Source organism: Cupressus sempervirens, chromosome 5, assembly GCF_028749045.1.
Source record: "Cupressus sempervirens isolate cs-2001-9-10 chromosome 5, ASM2874904v1, whole genome shotgun sequence".
In the NCBI taxonomy this organism is placed as follows: Eukaryota; Viridiplantae; Streptophyta; class Pinopsida; order Cupressales; family Cupressaceae; genus Cupressus; species Cupressus sempervirens.
Window position 1 is genome coordinate 305,266,065 of NC_143122.1, and position 21,917 is coordinate 305,287,981.

General features: G+C 35.2%; 3 protein-coding genes across 8 annotated transcripts in view; 1 reads left to right on the plus strand and 2 right to left on the minus strand.

Annotated features, from left to right (window-relative positions):
* LOC149555792 (Molecular chaperone Hsp40/DnaJ family protein) overlaps positions 1–21,917 on the plus strand; it is a 178,152-nt gene that overhangs the window by 12,429 nt on the left and 143,806 nt on the right. The window lies entirely within an intron of this gene.
* LOC149555793 (uncharacterized) lies at positions 15,458–16,518 on the minus strand. Its single transcript, XM_089833693.1, has 2 exons — positions 16,332–16,518; positions 15,458–16,235 (listed from the first exon to the last, which is right to left on the minus strand). Exons 1-2 carry the CDS (start codon positions 16,480–16,482, stop codon positions 15,622–15,624), a joined length of 765 nt encoding a protein of 254 aa, XP_089689819.1. The 5' UTR covers positions 16,483–16,518; the 3' UTR covers positions 15,458–15,621.
* Positions 17,450–19,085, minus strand: LOC149555794 (uncharacterized). Its single transcript, XM_089833710.1, has 2 exons — positions 17,935–19,085; positions 17,450–17,789 (listed from the first exon to the last, which is right to left on the minus strand). The coding sequence occupies exons 1-2, from the start codon at positions 18,351–18,353 to the stop codon at positions 17,450–17,452; spliced, it is 759 nt and encodes a 252-aa protein (XP_089689836.1). The 5' UTR covers positions 18,354–19,085.

A 21,917-nucleotide genomic window follows, 5' to 3' on the forward strand; every position in this document is an offset into this window, starting at 1 on the left:
TGTAAGTTAAAATATCTTTGGACTTTTTATGGCTAATGTCAAGGATATGAAATAATCATGAGGGGGATACAATTATTAAGCGATTACCTTGCAGCCAATAGGGATAGTTATATTCTACTCACCCTTATTTTATTCTGCCTCTCATTTTCTTATTTTCTAGTCGATGGTTTTCTATTCTCCTTAATTCCCGTGCCACGTTCCCAACAAATTACTCCTTATTTCTCCATGCTTTGTCCAATGCATTTTGCCCGCTTTTATATCCGATGCTGATAGGGATGTGACGTGTGCGGTTTGGGTCCTATGCCAGGGAAATAATAAACAATAGATTATTGTTAATTCCTTACAACTTTAGTTACTATTGTTTGTAGTTTTGTATATTCAATTTATTAATACTTAATATTTATTTCTCAATAACTGTTTAGATTTGAGATAGTATTGTTATGTATTTAAGATAGAAATGTTGATTATATTTGTAGATTGATAATCATTTTATAGGTTAGTTATAACTATATATTATAATATTCTTGTATATTCATCAATGATGTTTTGTAACTAGTAATTTTTTATTTAATTACTATTCAATATCTATTTAATTCAATTATTTAATTAATCTATTTATGTTCAAGCTCTAGGATTGGGACATTACATAAAGTGTTTGGCAGTTGGATTTGAAGAATAAGTTGACATTGGAAAGCATTTGACAAAAGTATGTATTCTTTTTTTCTAAATTTTTTAAAACTTTCTTAATATTAAAGGTAAGGCACCGAAAATGTTGTTGCTATGTTGCCTAACTTTATTTGTTTCTGAATTTTTAATCCTTTTTGCCATTGCTACATTTGCTTTTATATTTTTGACGATTTTCCTTTCAGTTTTTTTCAAAAATTTCATTGTTAGGAACATGAGCTTTACTGAGTTTTTCTCTTTTTAAAATTCTTGTTCAGCTTGGTGGTTAGGTGAGACTAAATGCATAGTGACTTGTAATTGTTGTGGGTTTACTATTAGAGGAGGAATGCATACATTGAAATTCCAACTTGCTTATATTTTTGGAAATCATGTCAAGGTGTACGCTTAAGTGCTCAAAGAAGCAAGTAGAGAAATGAATGTTTTGTGTACTGGTTGTAAAATAAAGAAAATATCAATGAAGAGAACAAGGGAAGTAACAACAATAGTCATGAGTTGCAACAACGAATCATTTATAGCTTTTTTCATTGACCCACAAATTTGTCATACCTCTAATAAAGAGAGTTCTAGTTGTCATCATTTGAAATCAAAAGTATTTTTCCTTCGAATGTTCTAAGAACTCAACTTTTGTTTGAAGGTATCGTATAGAGCAAAGGTAAACATCATGATACTATAATAATATACCTATAATGTATTCAACAATCCAATTTGGGAAGGGTTGGTAAATGCATCAATAGTTGTTTGTGTGGGGTTTAAGACTCCAATGACTAGGAATTTTATTGGCCAATTGCTAGTGCAAGTAGTGAAAGAATATACAACTTGTAATTGATGGTTAGAGAAAAGCATGGTGAAAAATAACACTTTATTATATGGATTAGTAGCTGGCAAGATCAAGAACTTTTTTAGCTTTTCAGAGGCTTTGAGTGACACATTGGTGCTTGCAAATCTTGTATGTGCCTCACATGTTGTCACAAATGCTAAGAAATTGTTCAATCTATTATAGTGGGGTAATCTAGCAAGTTAGGGTGCATAACGTTATGTGGCCATAGAGAGACTTGTATAGGAGAGGCTTCCCACCATTTGTTGAAGTCCTCTGGCTACACATTGTTTGGATTTGATGCTTGAAGATGTCTTGAAGTTAATGTTATGTTGGGAACATGAGATAAATTACCAAATTCATCTACAATCACACTTAGTTCCCTAGTTTGATGAGAGAGCAAATAAATGGTAGGGAGCTTGTGTGGTAAGGGGTGAGACAATTTGCCATCTTCCTTGCATTGTAGCCTCAATTCCTTCTCTCAAGGATATATTTGTAAGTGGTCTTTCATGGACTCTCATATTCTAGAAAAGCTAAAGGAGAGAAGGCTAAAAAACAAGTTTTGATGAAGTGCTGATAAAAATGCCAAGATAATTAAGAATTTGAAACATAAGCTTAACAAGAAATCTAAATTTTTTTATTCGCCATTATTTTCTTTATTGTGTATTTAGTTATTATTTTTTTTGAACTTTTTTAGTTGACAAAGCCTTTCATCAAGTTTTTGTATTTGGTGAATGTGGATGCCATGCCAATTGTTTGTTTGTATGAGGGCATTGATAGGGCTAAAGAGGCCATTTTCTATTTGCTATGGTAGTCATGAAAGAGAATATGAAATCATTTGGCACACCAATGATTATAGATGGACGATGGATCGACTTACTAATTAAATTTTTATTTCACTAATATGTTTAAGACTCGAGGAGTTCAATGTAGGCCTAACTTCTTACATTGAGAGTGTGACAATAGATGAAGACATCAAAGAACCTTTTTGGGATGAGTTGGAGATCTAGAAAGGTGTAAAGGGAAATTTATTTTATATCAAGTTATTTGAAGGAGGGAAATCAACTAGCAAGTTAAAAAAATTCAATTCTTTTTAAATTTTAGCTTGATGCTAGAAAGTAGGAACTTGAAATTTCTTAAGCTCTAAATTCTTAACTTTATATATATATGTATGTATGAAATGTTTATTTTGTAGATTTTTATTGGGAGATTTATGGAGTTGGCACACCAAATCTTTAGAGGCTAGCTATTTGTATTTTAGTCCAACCTTAGAGCTTCTGGTGTGAATGCAATTGGAGCTTATTTGATACCATTCACACCAAGAGAAATAGGTTGACCTAGAAGTGCCTCAATGATCTTATCTTCATCTAGTACAACTTTCTTCCTTTGAATTAAAAAGGTGGAATTTTTGTCTCGTGATGTGATTGACTTGCAATGACATGATCTAGTTACCAATTGGATTGCTAAAAATTGTTAGCATGAATGCTAATGGTATTCCTTTGGGGGAGTATCCTAAGCATTGGAGAGATTGTTTACATGATTGACATGTTGCATTCATGACTGTGTTTGTCATTGATGTCAACATAGTATTGTTTCTATGAAGATTGGCAGAGTAGCGGATAGCGAACGAGGTTGTACGAACTGTGTATTGATGATTAGGTGAAGCCCAATATAGGATTTATTCTACATTGTGTCCTAGTTCTATGGACAAGTGTACGCACAGGGAATCTGAGACATGTGAAAGTTATTCAAGATCTACAGAAGACAGTAAGCAAACAGAGTACTTGATAAGTGGTTTCTGATGATTGATTTGTATCTCTTAACTGGGATAGAATTGTGATGAGTGCAGTTAGACAGTGATAGTAGACATCTTGATGATGACGTCAGTAAGTGCGCAAGGTCAGCAATTGCACATGTGAGAACTTGTGAAGACTGAGCCGACAGTAACTTGTAATTACAAAAATATGTAATGTTTGTAATATCTTAATGTGGTCCTATTATAATCAATTGGGAAAGCCTCAAGGCCGATTCAAGGAATTATTTTGAGGGTATGGTATAAAGGAAGTTTATTTTCCTCGTGGAGAAGTGTGATATGAAAGTGTGTATTCAAGTGTAATATGCGAAGTTTTTGGAAAATGCGAGTAAGCGATCCAAGGAATTATTTGAATGCAAAGTTGGTGATCTGGTATTGAGATCAGAAGAGGTTTGGTTCGGTCAAGAGGACAGAGAAGGAGCTAGGTTATTTGATTTCTGTTATTCTGCAAGGAATAATACAGAGGCCAGTTGGACAATGAGTTTAGTGGTCTTGCCCTTGAAGTTGTTAGGACAGTGGGTCCATCTACCTTCTACAACTCCTAACAGGGCTGGTACAACTTTTAACAGGGATTCAAAGTCTCCTAACAGGGACTGATATGTACTGAATGCATTTCATTGGCTCCTAATAGAGCCAATCCTCTTACAAGGAACTTTTATATTAGTACGCCATTTTGTGGGAACCATCCTCTAGTTAACATATTTGGTGTTGTAGTGTATCTTCTTATGGTTGCTGATAATATTGTTCACATGGTTAAGGATTAATAAGGTTGATAAATGTTTGGATAGTTGGATAACTGATTCACACCCCCCCCCGCCCCCCCCTCCCCTTCCTTTAGTTATCTTGGTGGACTTTAACTTTCTAAAAATAGGTATCAGAGCATAGGCCTTTGAAGAAAAAGCTTAACAACTTAAGGAGATCAATGGCGGGTCACTTCAAAAAGAAAGTCCGAAGTCTAATGGAGCTAATTTTGATACTCAGGAGGAGTTCCTTGGTGAGATATCAGAATTATGTAGAAAACAAACATTGAGTTTCCATATCCAGAATCTTTTTGTTGCATACAAAAGAACAAACCTACTAATGTAAGCACAAGTAAAGACAGATCTAGATCCGAAGAAGACAAGAAGATCGAAGAAGGAATTGCTCTGCTTATGATATGAGAGTCAGAAGGTATGTAAATTTTTCGTTTGTTGGACATGTAAAGAATTTGGTCATTTTTCATTCAGATGTTCTAAGAGAGTAAGGAAAATTAGAAAGAATTCACTTTCTGATGATGATGAAAAAATTAAAGCAAGTATGGAAAGATTCTTGAATGATATCAATAATGAAGTTGATGAACTTGGATTGGTTAAGGAAGAGGAAGTAATGGAAGAGATAGCTTTAGTAAGTATTGTTGATCCAAAGGCTAACAATGAGAATGTTGAAGTTTTCTTTGAGACTAACAATGATTATCAGAATGATGTTCGAGTTGTTGAACAAAAAGAAGAACCAAGATTTGAACCTAGAGAAGAGGTAAGACTTGTAACAACACCTACATCGAACAAAAATTTGACAAAGAATCATCCTGCTGATCAGATTATTGGAAGCAAAGACAAAGGAGTTATGGCAAGAAACAAAGTACATGAAGAATTGTGTTTGATTTCTCAAGTTGAACCAAAGAGTGCAGATGAGGCATTAAAGGATGATCATTGGATTTAATGAAGGAAGAACTAGATCAAATTGTGAAGAATGAGATGTGGGAATTGGTTCCAAGACCTAAAAACAAGAATGTTATAGGAACTAAATGGGTATTCAAAAATAAGATGAATGAACAAGGTGAGTTCGTGAGGAATAAAGCAAGATTGGTATGCAAAGGATATTCACAGCAAGAAGTCATAGATTATGAAGAAACATTTGCCTTTGTTGCCAGACTTAAAGCAGTAAGAATGTTCTTGACTTATGCAGCAAGTAAGAAGTTTAAAGTATATCATATGGATGTAAAGTCAACATTTTTGAATGGAGAACTTGAAGAGGAAGTCTACATTGAGCAGCCTAAAGGATTTCCTTTGACAGAAGAAAAAGACATGGTATACAGATTGAAGAAAGCATTGTATGGTCTAAAGTAAGCACCGAGAACCTGGTATGCAAGATTGGCCAAATATTTGGCAAACTTGGGATTTGCTAAAGGTACGACTGATAGCAATTTGTTTTTGAAAGAAATTGAGAATGGATTGTTGATTATTGTAATATTTGTGTATGACATAATCTTTGGAGGTAATGATGAAGCAAGGGACGAATCTGTTAATGAAATGAAGAATGAATTTGAGATGAGTATGATTGGTGAGATGAAATACTTCTTACGTCTACAAATTGTACAAAATAGTGATGATATTTTCCTACCACAAACTAAGTATTTGAATGACTTGTTGAAAAGATTTGGCTTGGAAAGTTGTAAGCCTGTTGGTACACTCATGATAACTGGTCACAAGTTATCTAGCAAACATGAGACACCTATAGTTGAGCAAAAGTATAGATCTATGATTGGAGGTTTGCAATATTTGACTCACACCAGACCAAATATAGCAAATGAAGTTGGGATAGTAACAAAATTTCAAGTTGATCCTAAGAAATCACATTATGCGGTAATAAAGAGAATATTCAGATATATGAAGGGTACACCTGATTTTGGTTTATGGTATGACAAATCAAGTGATTTTACTTTGTGTGCATATACTGATGCAGATTGGGCAGGCATTATGGATGACAGAAACAACACCAACAGTGGAGCATTTTTTCTTGGAGGAAGATTGGTTTCTTGGCGAAGCAAGAAACAAGACTGTATTTCACAGAGTACAACAAAAGCAGAGTATGTAGCAACAACAAGCAATTGTAATAAGATCATGTGGATGAAGTAGATGTTGAAGGATATTGGGATAGAATTCTCAAAGCCTATTATCAGACATTGTGATAACACAAGTATGGTGAGTATGTTTAAGAATCCTGTGTTGCATTTTAAGACTAAGCATATATCTATTAAGTATCATATTTTGAGGAAAAAAGTTGTAGAGAAAGCGATCAAATTAGAGTATGTGAGTGCACAAGAGTAGATTGCAAATATCTTTATGAAACCTTTGCCTCAAGATGCATTTGAGTATTTGCAAGGTATGCTTGGGGTTATGCCCCTGCCTACTTCTAAGTAGATGATGCAGAGTGCATTAGTCTAGTGGTACAAAGCACTATTGTTTATTTGGATTGAATGTTGATGCTTCCTATATGGGGGAGTATCTGTGATGAGCAGAGTCATCAAGGATTCTTGGTAGTTGGTACAGAACATTGTCTTCGGACACTTGAGCTGGTTAAAGACCTTGGGAAGATGATTGACATTATGAAGCCTTTGTCATTGATGTCGATGGGGGAGAAGTATACATGAAAAAAATCCTTTAGCATATTGTAGGAGATGATCACATGAAAGAGAAGTGTGCATGAAATATATTGGAGATGCATGTATGGGGGAGAATTGTTCATTAGTGGGGATAAACATTGAGTAATATCAATAGGGGAGAAGTGTGAAAACTGATGACCGTTCATGTAAGATAATTAAGAATGGAGAGTGTGAAGAACTAATGTCGATCCTAAGATCGAGGAAGCAGACAACAGTGTTCCTGTGAGTTTCAGATTTGATTGATGAAGAGGATTTGAAAAGAAGAGAAGAAGAAGAACAACAACAGAGTTGGATTTGGTATTCTTGGAATTTAGATGTTTTTCATCTATGTTGCTATCAATGCCAAAGGGGGAGATTGTTAGCATGATGCTGATGGTATTCCTTTGGAGGAGTATCCTAAGCATTGGAGAGATTACATGGTTGACATGTTGCGTTCATGACTGTGTTTGTCATTGATGTCAACATAGTATTGTTTTTGTGAAGACTGACAGAGTAGCAGACGGGTAATGAGGTCGTAAAGACAATGAATTGATGATTAGGCGAAGTGCAATTAAGGATTTATTCTACAATGTGTCCTAGTTCTATGGACAAGTGCGCGTAGAGGGAATCAAAGACACATAAGTTATTCAAGATCTACAAAAGACAATAAGCAGATAGAGTATGTGTTAAGTGATTTCTAATGATTGATTTGTATCTCTTAACGGGGATAAAATCGTGACGATCATAGTTAGACAGTGATAGTAGACATCTTGATGATGATGTCAATAAGTGCGCAAGGTCAGCAATTGCACGTGTGAGAAGTTGTAAAGACTGTGAGCCGACAGTAACTTTTAATTACGAAAATATGCAATGTTTTGTAATATCTTAATGAGGTCCTATTATAATCAATTGGGAAAGCCTCAAGGCCGACTCGAGGAATTATTTTGAGGATATGGTATAAAGGAAGGGTATTTTCTTTGTGGAGAAGTGTGATATGAAAGCAAGTGTATATTCAAGTGTGATATGTGAAGTATTTGGAAAATGCGAGTAAGTGATCTAATGAATTATTTGGATGTGAAGTTGGTGATCTGGTATCGAGATCAAAAGAGGTTTGGTTCGGTTAAGAGGACAAAGAAGAAGCTAAGGTTATTTCATTTCTATTATTCTGCAAGGCGTAATACAGAGGCCAGTTGGATAGGGAGCTCAACGGCCTTGTCCCTCAAGCTGTTTGGACAGTGGGTCCATCTGCCTTCTACAACTCCTAATAGGGTTGGCACAACTCCTAACAAGGATCAAAGTCTACTAACAAGGATTGATATGTACTGGATGCATTTCATTGGCTCCTAACAGAGTCCATCCTCTTACAAGGAACTTTTATATTAGTACATCATTTTGTGGGTGCCATTCCCACCAGGGTTTTCCCTCTGATCAAGGGTTTCCCTAGTTAACATATTTAGTGTTATTGTGTATGTGTATCTTCTTATGGTTGCTGATTATATTGTTCACATGGTTAATGATTAATAAGATTGATCAATGTTCCCTTTCCCCAATTATTTTTGTGGACTCTACTTTCTAACAAAAATATGATGTTTATTGATGAAGATCTTGGTAAATTGGAGAGAGTAGTAGTAGAGGCAAAGGTATTGGAGGCAATGACCATTCCTAATGTTGATTTTGATTTACCTTCTAGGTTGATTCTCAAAGGTACTAGTCCTAGGAAGGGAAATAAGGTGTTGTAGATTGTGGTTGGCTTAGTTGCCAATAGCTAGACCTTTGATATTTATAATGTCATAGCTGTATAATGGACTCTTCAACTATTACGAGCTTTGATGATCATATGCATTGATAAAATTTGGTTACGATAAATTCAGGATCATAGTAGAACTATGTGTCCTAAATACATAGTCTTTTATAACTATATACTTTTTCAGTGGCACTATTTTGGGATATTATTGCTTAGATTTTGTGTACTCTTGAGTCCAATTAAAAAATTTTTGTTGGTGGGTTTTATGCATAATAAGTTTTCCAACTATGATAAGGACTGAATAATTTCTTTTCATGATAGAATCAAGTAGGGGGTGATCAAAGAATTTTTATGGATAACTAATGAAAGCTTGTAACTTTTATTTCTCTAGCCTATGATAATTAAGCAATAGGAATATTCTTGGTAGCAAAGAAGAACGTATAAATTATGACTTGTGAAATTCATGCCATATTTTATTTTCTCAGTTTAGTTAATTGATAAGATTTGGGAGTTGGTACCTTGTCAGCAGTTGTTTTGGCTCTAGGGCTTCTTTAACCCTTGGTGTCTTTGGAAGAAATGGTCAACGTAAGTAGCTTTTATAAAACTCATTTTTCACTTCCAATCTTATGGAAGTCTTTGTTTTTACTTATTTTTGTCTGGAGCAGATTGTGTGAAGAGGAAATTTTTTGTGTGGCAGATTGAATGTTTATGTGAAAGAACCAACTGCTATTATGTTTTGTTTTAATGCTTTTCAAGTGTTTACCAAGTTTTTTCGTTCAATTTGAGCATTAGTGAAAATTGATTTCTCTAGTATTACCAGGTTGATTTTTCTCACTAAGAGTAATCTCCATAAGCCATCTTTGACCTTGTAGGAACTTCTTGAGTAATCCTCCTTGTCCTTCTTGCCTTGATTTTAGTGTCATCACTGTGCTCCTTGAATTACACTTGAGTCATCCCACTTTCTCCTTTTGAATTAACATCTATTATTTGTTTTCTCTTTTCTTGCCTATAAGTCTCCAGTATTTTTGATAGGCTACCCTTTGCTCTAATAAGACTCTGCTCGTAGTTCATCGATAAGATAGTCTTTTCGATAAGTGTTGCTTGTTACAATTTGTCTTCTACAAAACATTATTCTTCACTTCTTTACTTAATCCCGGATTGTTCTCTACTAGTATCTTTCTTGGCATATTCCTGATAAACAATCAAACCATTTAACCATCTATCACTATCTATTCTAACTATTACCTAATAAGATCCTTATTGACATAGCTGTGTGCCCTTCTCAAAATCTCTACAATTTCTTCTCTAAAGATATGGTAACAAGTCAAAACAATTTGACATTAATGACAAACAGTATAACTAATATCATGTTTATCAATCATATTCTAATCATCAACAACTTAAGTTCTTCAACAACTTCACCAACTAAATCAGTTATGCCAACAAAGAATCCTTGTGATCCATATGAAAAGATCCTCTAAATGTTAACTCTAAACTATGCTTATTAGTTTATCACTTGAGGGGTTATATTTCTTTAATATTTATGAATATTGATGGATAATGTGGAATAATTATCTAACATATTTTGGAATAATGGTAGAAATGGGAAAAAATATCTAACATATCTCTTTGGTTTGTGGCTTAAGTCTTTCACTTGCAATTATTTTGGATACTCTTTGGTTATATGTATGATTCTATTATCATGCATGATTTGGTTTATATGAAGGCATGTTTTGGAATGATTAAAAGAATTTCAAGAAGGAAAATGAAGAACAAGTTGAATGTTTTTGTTTAATCACTAACTAGTAACATGTAGGACCTTTTAGATAGATCTTACATGACGTAAAGTTTTTTGATGATGTGGAAATAATGTGAAATCAATATGTTATGATGAATTGTTCGTACATTGATAGTTGTGATTGAATTTCTTGAAGTTGTGTATATTCGTTGAAAAAGTGAAGCAAATTTCTTGAAGCAAAAAGACATTTATGTAACTTTTGGTTTACAACTAGCTCTTTCAAGGAAATCTGTATGAAGCAATGAATGTTGCATGTTGCCAAGAATTCACCAAAGTATTTCATACAATAGTTAAAAAACTGAAAGTCAACTATAGCTCGGTTGACTCAAATTTTTAAAACTTTATGATTAGGCAAAAACTTGGCAATAATTGAAATATAAACAAAAAGGTATTCTCCAAAATACACATATTACTGATTTCCTTTATATATAAATTAGAGTTCAATACATATCATTGACTAAAAGCCAAGCCTTTAGAAAAATTGAAAGATATGTGTTGACGCATATTAGTCATTTATGCTTTTCTTATTATAATGAATAAACTATGATCTATCTATATTAAGGTGATCATTGGTGAAAATAGTTGATGGATCTCAAGGATAGGAAGTTTAAGGGCCTAGATTTGGCATTTGGCTAAACAAACATAAATTAAAACTTAAATCTTACCAAGGAGGAAAGGGAGTTTTGAAAAAAAAAACTGTCCCCCTTGGTAAGATTTACTTTTTAATTTATGATTCAGATCAAGAGAATGATGATGTGTACAATGGTAGGTGGTGGTTTTGGAGTTGAGGAGTAGTGTCACTTGTGGGGGGTTTGGGGGCAAAACCCTTAGTAGATTCAAGGGGCAATGCCCCTTTGGGGCATCAATTAGGTCAAATAGTAGTGAAAATTTAGGCCTTTAAAGCCATAAATCTGTACTTGAAACAATCGTAGCATTGAAAATTGAAGTGTAAATAATAAAGTCTTGTCACATTTTTAGTTTTGTTGGGGAAAGTTGAACACTAATTTCTTTTGAATAAGTTTCTATGATTTTTTGGTTGGAATTGTGGGGAGTTTATTGCTATTGTTTATAAACTACCTGTTATAGTGTCAAAGTGATACTCTTGCTAAGACTAGGGCTTTTATTTTGAGGCTTTCAAAAAGGGCGTCAGTACTCCCCTTGAACTCCTTCCCAAGGTTATTGTTGATCATTCTACTTACTATAAGGTCCTCAAATCATTCTTCCTCACAATTTTAGGTTGAGCAGACATGCAGAGTTCAATCCTATGAAATATATCAGATTAGGCATATCGGTGTTACATTGCTCTGGTTATACCAATATGGTCCTGTAGTGTTTCAACAGGAACTAGTGCATATTTTGGCTAGACTTGTCTTTGGTCTCATCTAAATCCTAGTCAAAGTGTTCATTGAGATTTAGGGTTGTGTATTGGCATGACAAATCATGAGTCTTGCCGATGGAAACCATTGACATAGCTATAACATAAACTAAAAAGTAAATCGACATAGCTATGATTGTGCCATGTTTTGCATATGTGATCCGACTTGTTTATCACTCCTGATTATTACTTTGATACTTGTTGCAAGATTCAGAGCTGCACATATTTTGTTGATCTGTTTATGCATTCAGATAGTGCTATACTGTGTTGTGAGTTTTCTTAATAAAAGATTTGATCAAGGAGTTCTATACATGGGCATAGCTGATATGTCCTTGAGATGGAATACTCTCTTTTGTAATAATAGAACAGAATTAAGAACATACTATCTTATGATGCCATAGGTCAATAAAGGCATGATATATGGCAAAGGAATAAGAGATCATGAATTTATGAGTATTCCTCCAAGTGTTAAGAACCATCATGGTCGAGCTTAGGTAGGAAAGAATGGAAATCCCTCTTAAAATCAAAAGCTCATGGTAATCCATTTGTATTTTTCTTGTTGTCAAGTTGAGCGGTGGGCGATCGGGCACATGAGATGCCCATCCGAAATCCTTGGCCAGGGTAGTAAATGCTGTTTGCCACCATGATCACTAGAAGTCAGGGTGCAAGCAATTGTAAGATAGGCTGGTTGGAATGTGTCCACAATCTTGACAATTGACTAGTTGACACTCAACACCAGGATGTTCAGTGGCTAGACAAGGGTGTCCCAAGCCAACTCCCAGGGTAGTGAGGGCCTTTCTTGTTGGAGATTGTGAAGGGATATTAAGGGTTCGTAGTTGGGAGGTTAAGCCCCTGGCAATGCTTCTCCTCTCTTCTAGATGCCAAGACTTGCACAACTCTGTTTCATCTAATGCTTTTTATACTAGTAATCCTTTTAAGTTTCATGTGTACTTGTTAAAATATGTTGTTTTTCCTTGAATATTTAATGTTGGAAATGGTAGTTTAATAAGTGAATGTCATATGAACTAATGGCTAAACGTTTGTTATTTCCTATTTATATGCAAATTCAAAATGTAGTTGGATCCTATTTTCCTTTTCATGTGAAGTGGTTGAGTAATTGTTTTAACTGTATCTCTTTTCATTCGGTTAAGAATTAGATCTGTTATCTTTATTTAAGAATTAATTAGTTTATGAGTTTTTAGTATGTTACATAGTTTACATGAGTGATTAGAGTCAAACAAATTAATATTTATTGTTTCCATAATTCATGTCAATGTGGATATGATATAAAATTGAAAAATACTAAATAGTAATACTGCATATATGAAAATGTCCAAATGCTATAAGTTTGCACTAGAATGTAAAAGATTGTAAAACATAGTGATGGAAATTATTATGGCTGCCTCTAATCGACATCTCCCATGGCTACTTCAAAATTTAAATCTTTTTAACCTGGCTGCCTTATTTTCATGTTAAAATGAAGTCAAATGCTACTCATGGAGTGTAGTGTTTTGTTAGGTTAGGGATAGAGGGGTATGAGGGGCACACACATCATTTCAAAATGTTTTCTTTTACAATTGGGTGTTTTTTTGTTTTGTTTTTTGTGTTGGAAGAATGGGAATGGCTAGTCGTCCTTGGAATGGTCAAGGGACATCTTATACATCCATAATGAGTCATAAGGATTGTCGGTTGTGCCCACTCTTTCCTTGAGCCATCCCCACATTTAGGAAACACCCCCAATGTTTTGACAAAATTTAGGAGTGGTTGGGAAATGTTCCCAAGCCTTCCTTGTCCTTGAAGGTGTCCTTGGTGTGGGGTTATGGGCAAGAAACCACAACGATGCGTCCTTGTGTTTTCTTTCTATTTCAGCATTGCAAGTCGCAAAGGCTACTCATGGCTATTGCCTCATTTATCTCTGGTGCCTATTTTGAACCAAAGATAGCTTCTACAATCTCCGCTATTAGTTTGGCAGTGTAGATTCCGTGTCACTTGGGTGGCTACGCTTGAGCCAAAGTTCACTCATTTTTTCCGGTGCGGTCATTTCCAAGGTCTTTCCATTGGGCTTAAGTTAATCCACTTAGATATTCTTGGTCCTTGATGTTTTCTTTTGTGGTGACTAGGGGTTCTCAAGCATCTATATTCTTATTGGCCCACAAGCTCATGCTTTGATGTAACTAGACAAGCATTGAATGATTGTAGTTGTTAATTGAATTAGCACTTTGGTGGGTTAATCTTGGCCCTTAATCTTGAACCAATTTTGGTCATTTATTGTGATTGAACTACCATAAAAGACCAAGACCTACTTATTTGTAACTCATTAATTGGATTGATATTGTAGATTAGAATTAACTTTAGGGTAGAGTGAGAGATTTGTTGAAATTGTTGCCATAATGCTATCAAAGTAATTGCTAATTCATTTTTGGTCCTCATGGTGGATTACTTGTGTGTTGCTTTAGAGTATTGTATGGTTTTTGCATTTCTTCACTCAGATTAGAATTTTATTTCACATTAGGTAGAAGTAGTGCTCAGTTGAATGGATGATATTATGGATGCATCTTTGGTGAACTCGCTAAGATCAAACCACTAGCTGCTTGCTGATTGTAAGTTTGCCTTGCATGGTTGAATGACATGTTTATGAGCTTTACTTTGATCATTGCTTGCACATTGACATGGGTCAATGGATGATGTTAATGGAAAGGTAATAGTTCTAATATCTTACATCTACCTTAGGAGATCTCACTAGATTGGTTGTTGTCAATAGCTAAACTAAGTCATTCGTCATTTCTTGTATTCTAGGAGTAGAATAGCTTTATAAGCTTTTATCCCTTTGCAATTTGTTTGGTTAAAGGAAATTTGAAGTAATTGATGTCCATTGATTCAGCAACACAAGTCCCTTTGCTACCTACATATCACATCATTTGAATTGAGTGAATGTGCACAATAAGAAGGAAGCTTGGGGTTGCCTGATTTGATCGTACAAGCCATATTCATTTTTAGCATATGAGCATCCTTGTTCAAGAAAAAGTTGGAGATCCGGTATTTCATTTGGAATATGAAGTGATTCAATTCTGCATGTTTTAGTGACCTAAAACTCACATCAACACCATCCCCACTTGTATTTATTTCATTTCCAAGTTCTTTCCCTTCATGTTCACTAGTATCATTGTTACTTGTGCTCATGTTTTATGAATATAATGCAAGTTCAGAAGTCCGAAATATGAAGAGAAAAAATATCAGACATTTGATGGAAAGTTCTTCTTTACAATTTGAACAAATTTTAAAACAAAACTAAAAACTAAACAAAGGACTCACTTGGTGTGGTTTCAGTGCTCCAAATATTCCCTCAACCTCTTTGTTGTTTGAATGAAGCACAAAAAATCCCGAGGAATTTAATGTTTTTCACCCATTGAGGGGGGAGTCGGGTAGTAGAGCTCACAAAGCATGAATTTTTTTTTTTTTGATTGATTACATGGTTTTTATTATTATTATAAAATATCTTTTACCACCGGCAATGGCCTACCATCTCCCCATCCCCGTGCCATTTCTTGGAGTTTGCAAAGTTTTGGGGATGGCAAGGGGACATCCCCTACCCACCCCATGTCCTTGGGGTATTTCCATCTTTGGGACACATTGTTTTGCCCATAGTTGGAAAACTCGCCAAATGCAATAACTCGCCAAGCCCCCCAAAAGTTTAATCGGGAAAAACTTGGCGATTTAAAAAAAAAACTCGGGAACCTAAAAAACTGTTGAAATTTAATTAAAAATACATTTATTTTGCAAAATTTAATGAGAAGATGAATCTAATAAGTTAATTAAAGACAATACAAAAGAAAGAAACAAAGTTTAGATATATATAAATGCATAATGCGTACAAAATTGCATTCTCATGCAGAATGCTCATGGTAGGAAGCAAAATAGTAAATTACTAAATAGTTTCAATCTGTCAAACTAGAAGTAAATACTAAAAGTCTAAATACATCAATACAATGTCAATCACATCTTCCTCTTTCCACTTGCACTAGCAGGAAAGCGAGGGGGTCTAGTCCTAGAAGAAGTGCCCCGCACTGGGATAGGGCGTGAGCTGTGTGACTGTGAACTCTGTGGCTGTGCCCCCTCGCTCGACGTCCCTACTGACTGGCTCGGCGTCCTAGAAGAGGATGCATCTCCTCCTAATGGTAATGCCCGATCCTCGCCTGAATCATCATCATCCTCGTCCTCATCCTTAATGTCATCCATAGTGAACTGAAAATCAATGTTAGCCTCCCCCTCCATGGCCTGCCTCTCCAAATCAGTGATCTCATCTGGTGTAAACAATGGACTTGGCTCCTGTGCTGTCCAATCAGAATAAGGATCTATCTCATCTAGATCAAGCGGACCAGGTAGTTCTAAGAGCTGTGCCTTTTTTATGCGCAACTTAAGATTATAGTGCACATAAACAAGATCATTAAGCCGTTTTTGAGTCATTCTGTTTCTTTTCTTTGTATGGATGGACTCAAATAAGCTCCAATTGCGCTCACAATGGGATGAGCTACAAGGTTGGGATAGGACTTTGAGAGCAAATTTCCTTAAATTGTGGGTATTGCCACCCCAACTTGCCCACCAAGCATCTGCAAAACAAAATTAAAAAAGTTATAAAGCAATAAAATAAAAAATCAGAAGCACAACTTATCAATTAGCAAAAGTTTTAAAGTTTGATGCTTTACCTGGTGCTTGAGTAGATCTTGCTCTCTTTGCTAGCATAGAAGAGAACAAAGGACCCCTTGATTCCACATAGATTTGTTGTTCGGTCACAATAAGGTCTCTCTCCTCTTCACTTGATATCATTCTCTCAATGCATTTAGAGAGACCTTCCATGACCTCTCCATTAGAATCTGAGTAGGAATCATTAGCCCTAAAACAAATAGAAAATGATATCAAGTCTTACTACACAACCTTAAAAAGTAAAGTAAAATAAAGACTTATTAAAATTCCAACTTCAAGGACAATCAATTATCGTAGTACCTGAATTTGGGATTGAGGAAGTAGCCTGCTGCATGAAGAGGTTGGTGGAGCATATTGTTCCACCTCCTATCAATTATTTTCCAAATGGGGTCAAATCTGAGACTGTCCCCGTGATAGTAACTTCTAACAGCCTCTTTCGCCCTATCCATGGCCTCATAAAGACTTCCCATTGGGGATTGCTGCCCATCACATGTGCGCAAGATTAGAACCAGGGGCAAAAACATCTACATTTGAAATTTGAAAAATACAAATTATATAATAACATAGTAAGTTATGAATTGATAATGAAACTTGAATAAACTAAAAATATAATGAAGTTACCTCCACAATCTCCTTAGCCTTTGCAAAAAAGCTATCATCAAAGACTATTCGTGCCACAGCCTCTCCTTCGGGCTTCTTTGAGTAAGGTGAAGCAACCCAATCAGCACACACAAACATTTGCTTCAAAGCCAATATGTGGTCAAGAATACTTTGCAACGTCAAGAAGACCGTTGCAAACTTTGTCATAGCAGGTCTCATCAAATCTTTGCCTTTAGTGGCTTTTCTCATCAAACTGAGAACCCATGGGTGATTATAGATATATTTCGTGACTCGCCTAGCATCTTCCACAATTGGACTCACCCAATCAAGTTTTCCTATGTCCTCCAAAAGAAGGTCAAGGACATGTGCTGCACAAGGTGACCAAAAAAGTGTGGGATGCCTCTCTTGGAGGATTCTACCTAAAAGATTAGCAAAAAATCAATAATCAGTAACAAACTTTCCATATTTAGTATTTACAAATTACATCAAATCTAAATTGAATAATACCATAGCATTACATTCATGATTCATATTGATTCAAATATAAAAAATTAAATCTATCTGCTGCCACATATGCTGCTGCATTATCTGTGATTATTTGCACCACATTCTCTATTCCCACCTCCATGACAACATTCTCCAACATTAAAGCCAATGTGGCTGCATTTTTCACTTTGTTGGAGGCATCGACAGATTTCCAAAACACCACATCATCTTTGCAAGCAATCAAGAAGTTAATAATGGTTCTACTTCTTCCATCTGTCCACCCATCAGATAAAATGGTGCAGCCATACTTCTTCCACTCTTTCTTTTGGTCTTCTATCAACAATGTTGCCCTACCAACCGCTTTGTCAAGCAACCTACAAAATTTAGGTGTAATATTAAATAAAGTGTAAGTGTTAGTAAAAAATTAGGAAATAAGTTATAACAATTAAGATTTAAAATATAACAATGAACTAAAGTGAATCACAATTATTTACAATTACTAAATAGTAAAATACTAACCTTCCACTCATATCCTTGCGATTAGGTGGCTTGTACCCTTTGCCTGATATTGTCATTGCATTCACCATATTGACCCAATAGGGACTATCAGCGGCATTCATTGAGATATTGTTGAAAAACCAAAAATCAGCTGCTGCAATATCAGTTTGCTCATGCACCTCCTTAAACCATGCAGTGCCCTCTAATGATGGCTGTGCTCCAGGTGTGTTCCTGGGCACAAAATAACCACCTATCCCTGATGGGGATCTGGATGGTGATGATGAAGAAGTAGGAGATGTAGAAGAAGTGGAACCGGTAAAAGAGAAATTTTGTTTGCGGATCCGTGGGCCACGAAGAGATCCTGGTATGTTCTCAAGTGCTTCTTCTTCCTCTTGCATATCAAAAGGAGCTCCTTCAGATTCAGCTATGGCTGCCCTCATAGCTAATTTTGCCCTCTCCCTATTCAATTTTTTCTCTTCAGCAGCTGCAAGTAGGGCATGGATGAATCTTTTTTCTTCATCAGTTACCTTGAGACAAGGATTTGAGTCATGTTTCTTTATGCCTGCAAGGTGGTATTTGAGGCGGTTTATGCCTCCAGAAATAATTCTCACAGGGAATGCATATCACCTTCCCAATATCATTTGAACTTGGAGCTTCATAGGCATACCGCCATGCCTTATCTCTTGCATTTTTAGGCCGAGTGCCTATATATCCAGATGGGCATGGTGTTTGTGGCCACTCTTCTTGCGGGTTTGTCATGTTTTCTTAATGCTTGTCCGCTGCTCTACACATAAATAATTAAATTTATAGAAAAACGAATAAACAAAGTTAGAACTTAGAAGCTAGAAGTTTAGAACAACTAGGGTTTCAACTTTCAAATGATTTGAAATCATTTACAAACAACAACAAAAACAATAAAAGCTTTGCTTAAAACTATAAAAAGTTTTCAAACAATGATAAGATGAACATACCTGGAAAGAAATTTCTCTTCTAAATTCGGTTAGAATCCTCCAAAATCCATTCCAATCTGCCTTTAATCACTTGCAATCAGCTAAAACCTTCTTTGCTCCACACAAATAAAAGAAACAATGCAAAAAACAATGCATTTTGACCTATTTAGGCGTCATTGGCCGCGGGTTCCCTGAACCGCGAGTTTTTTACATTAACTCGCCGAGTTTTTGACTAAAACTCGTCGATTACTCGGCGAGTTTTTGGACTCACGCCGAGTTTTTTGACAGGTGAGTTTTTGGGCGATTTACTCGCCGTCCCAAAATACTCGGCGAGTGTTTAAAACTTGCCGAGTAACCGGCGAGTCTTCCATCTATGGTTTTGCCTATGAAACATGTGTCTAGGTAATGTTTGATAAATCAGATCTGGCATGCTTTCAGGTTGTAGATTCTCTTTAGCATTTGGAAAGATAGGAGTTTTGTCATTTTTTGGATGCTTTGCCAGTCTTAATTTCTCACTTTATTCTAAAGCCATGATACGTTCTAATGTGTTCCTACAGATTCAAATGTCGGTCAATAAAGTTGCACATAAAGTTGCTCATCTCTAGTATTGGTAGATCATTAGGGTAATGCCCGTGTTCTATCGCTAGAGTACCTTTAATTCCCACCTGTAGTAGAGGTTGGTCTTCCCTTTGTGGGCATTGTTGAGGGTGCAATGAATCTGCTTGTGGCAACTTAGGTTTTCATTCTCAAGCCTTTTTTTTTTTTATGAGGAGACTGTACTTGGCAAGGATGGTCACAACCTATTCTCAATTGTTCTGCTTGTTGCGCCACTTTTTGTGGTGGAACTATTGGCTGTTGGCAAGGTGCCTTGAGTAGCTCTTCCTGTTTCTCTTGTGCAAGTATTTATTGAAGATAAACAAGATGACAATATTGAAGATGGTAATGATGGTTGGGACCCTCTCGTTGATCTTTAGACCTTGTTAATGTTTGGGGTAGAGTGGATGATTGAAACCTACCTCTTCCCCTTGTCCTATTGCTCTTGTGGCATTAGAGCCTTTTGTAATTGTGTTGTTCTTTGTTTTGGGTTGTAGCCTTGTCTGGACTTTTGGGTTGTGACTATTTCGCCCCACCTTTTTTGTGTGTGTATATGTGTACTGTTATCTTTTATTTTGTAATCTGTGCATTATTAATAAACAAACAGATACTTTAAGAAATGATGAAGTAAGCATATCCAATAGCTTATTTTTTGTCTTATCAAATCTTTCTGTACTAATAAAAAATCTGATGAAATAAATTATGCTTAGAAATACTGATTAATTGGGTATATCTGAGATTTATATAGTGAAATGTTTATATACTGGAGCAGCTTTCTTGGTTGAATAGATTGATCTGTCTAAACATTAGAATTCTCTGAAATCCTTGTGTAAAGGTTACACTAAATTCTGTTTGTCGATTAAGCCTAACAGGCAGTTCTTAGAAATCCATTATTTATTATATTTATTATTTAATAATTTATAGATCTCGTAGATGAGTTTTCTGGAGACATTACAAATACTTAAGATTTTTAAATAGAATATATCGTAAATATGTGTATTATCGCCAATGGATATTTTTCCTAGTTTCAACACAGAAAATTTAAAACAATATTTGCATGCAATAGATTTCCCATTATCCAGTAATAATATAAATTACTCAGCTGAAATATAGATTCAGAAAATAATATTGTATTTAAATGTCCAACAGAAATGAAGTTTCAGAAATAATATTGCATTTAATCCTTGAGCAGAACAATCACAAAAATCCAATAATAATTAGAGAAATTACAGCAAGATAAGATGCCAGAAATGAACCGGAAACACTATCTGAACTCTATTGTGAATCCACCTCAACAGATAAACTAGGTTTTCCTCCAATCCACCAAGAAAGCCTGAAGGTTTCAATCCTCAGGTTTCAGAATTGAAAGCTAGAAGCTTCCCAAAATTCTCCAAAGAAATCCGTAGTAACATATATCCAAGCATGGAGAGAATGAGCCTCTGAAAGTTCTCTTCTATAACACATCCCATCGACTCTTTGATTTCCCCCAGCCTGTCTCTTCATCTTTTTTCTGAGCCTTATATTAACCCTTCTAAAAATAAAGTAACATATTGATATTAACTTAATCTTAATAGTCACTTTATTTATAAACTATTTAATCTTCTGGAATTAAAACAAATAACCAATCTAACTAGGTAAACAATATGTTATTATAGTGTGAAGAGAACGAGCCTCTAAAAGTTCTTTTATAACACATCCCTGTGACTCTTTGATTTCTCCATTCTATTTCTCATCTTCTTTCTGAGTCTTTTATTAATCCTTTCAAATAATGAAGTGACAGATTAGTATGAACTTAATTTTAATAGTTGATTTAGTAGTAAACTATTTAATCTTCTGGAATTAAAATAAATAACCAATTGAACTTGGAAAACTATGTCTTATAGCTTGTTGGAAAGGTCTCTGTGAGACGCTCCAAGTCCACTACTGAAATCCCAAAAATATAGAACCCCACTGACTTACTATAAATAGTAAGTATTTGGAAACCTTGTTGAATCAGCTCCGATTAGCTTGAAACTGGAGTGGCCTATGCCAAATTTCTCTTTGATCCTTGAAAATTCTTGCTCAGCCCACGAGACCAAGGTAAAAGGGGCTAACAGCACATCAAGAATTAATGGGCTAGGAAAGGAGACTTTACAATATGCCTACAAAATGGCTAGTAGAAATGCCCTAAGTTAATGAAGAAAGTCTATATTTAGTTGTGCATGCATACATTTAAAGCTACAAGCATTGCTCAAGATGTAGAGGTGCATTTGCACAGTGAAAACCTGCATAGTATTTTTTGTTTGACATATGTTAAAAATGAGAAATTGTGTTATTTCATTGAAGAGAATGCACAGTTTAACTGATTTTATTTTATTTTAATATTAAGATAGTTTAACTAGTCAATACATCATAGAGTATCTAGAGAACAATATGGAACAACCAGCCCCCATAAATATAAACACTTACAAAATAGGGGGA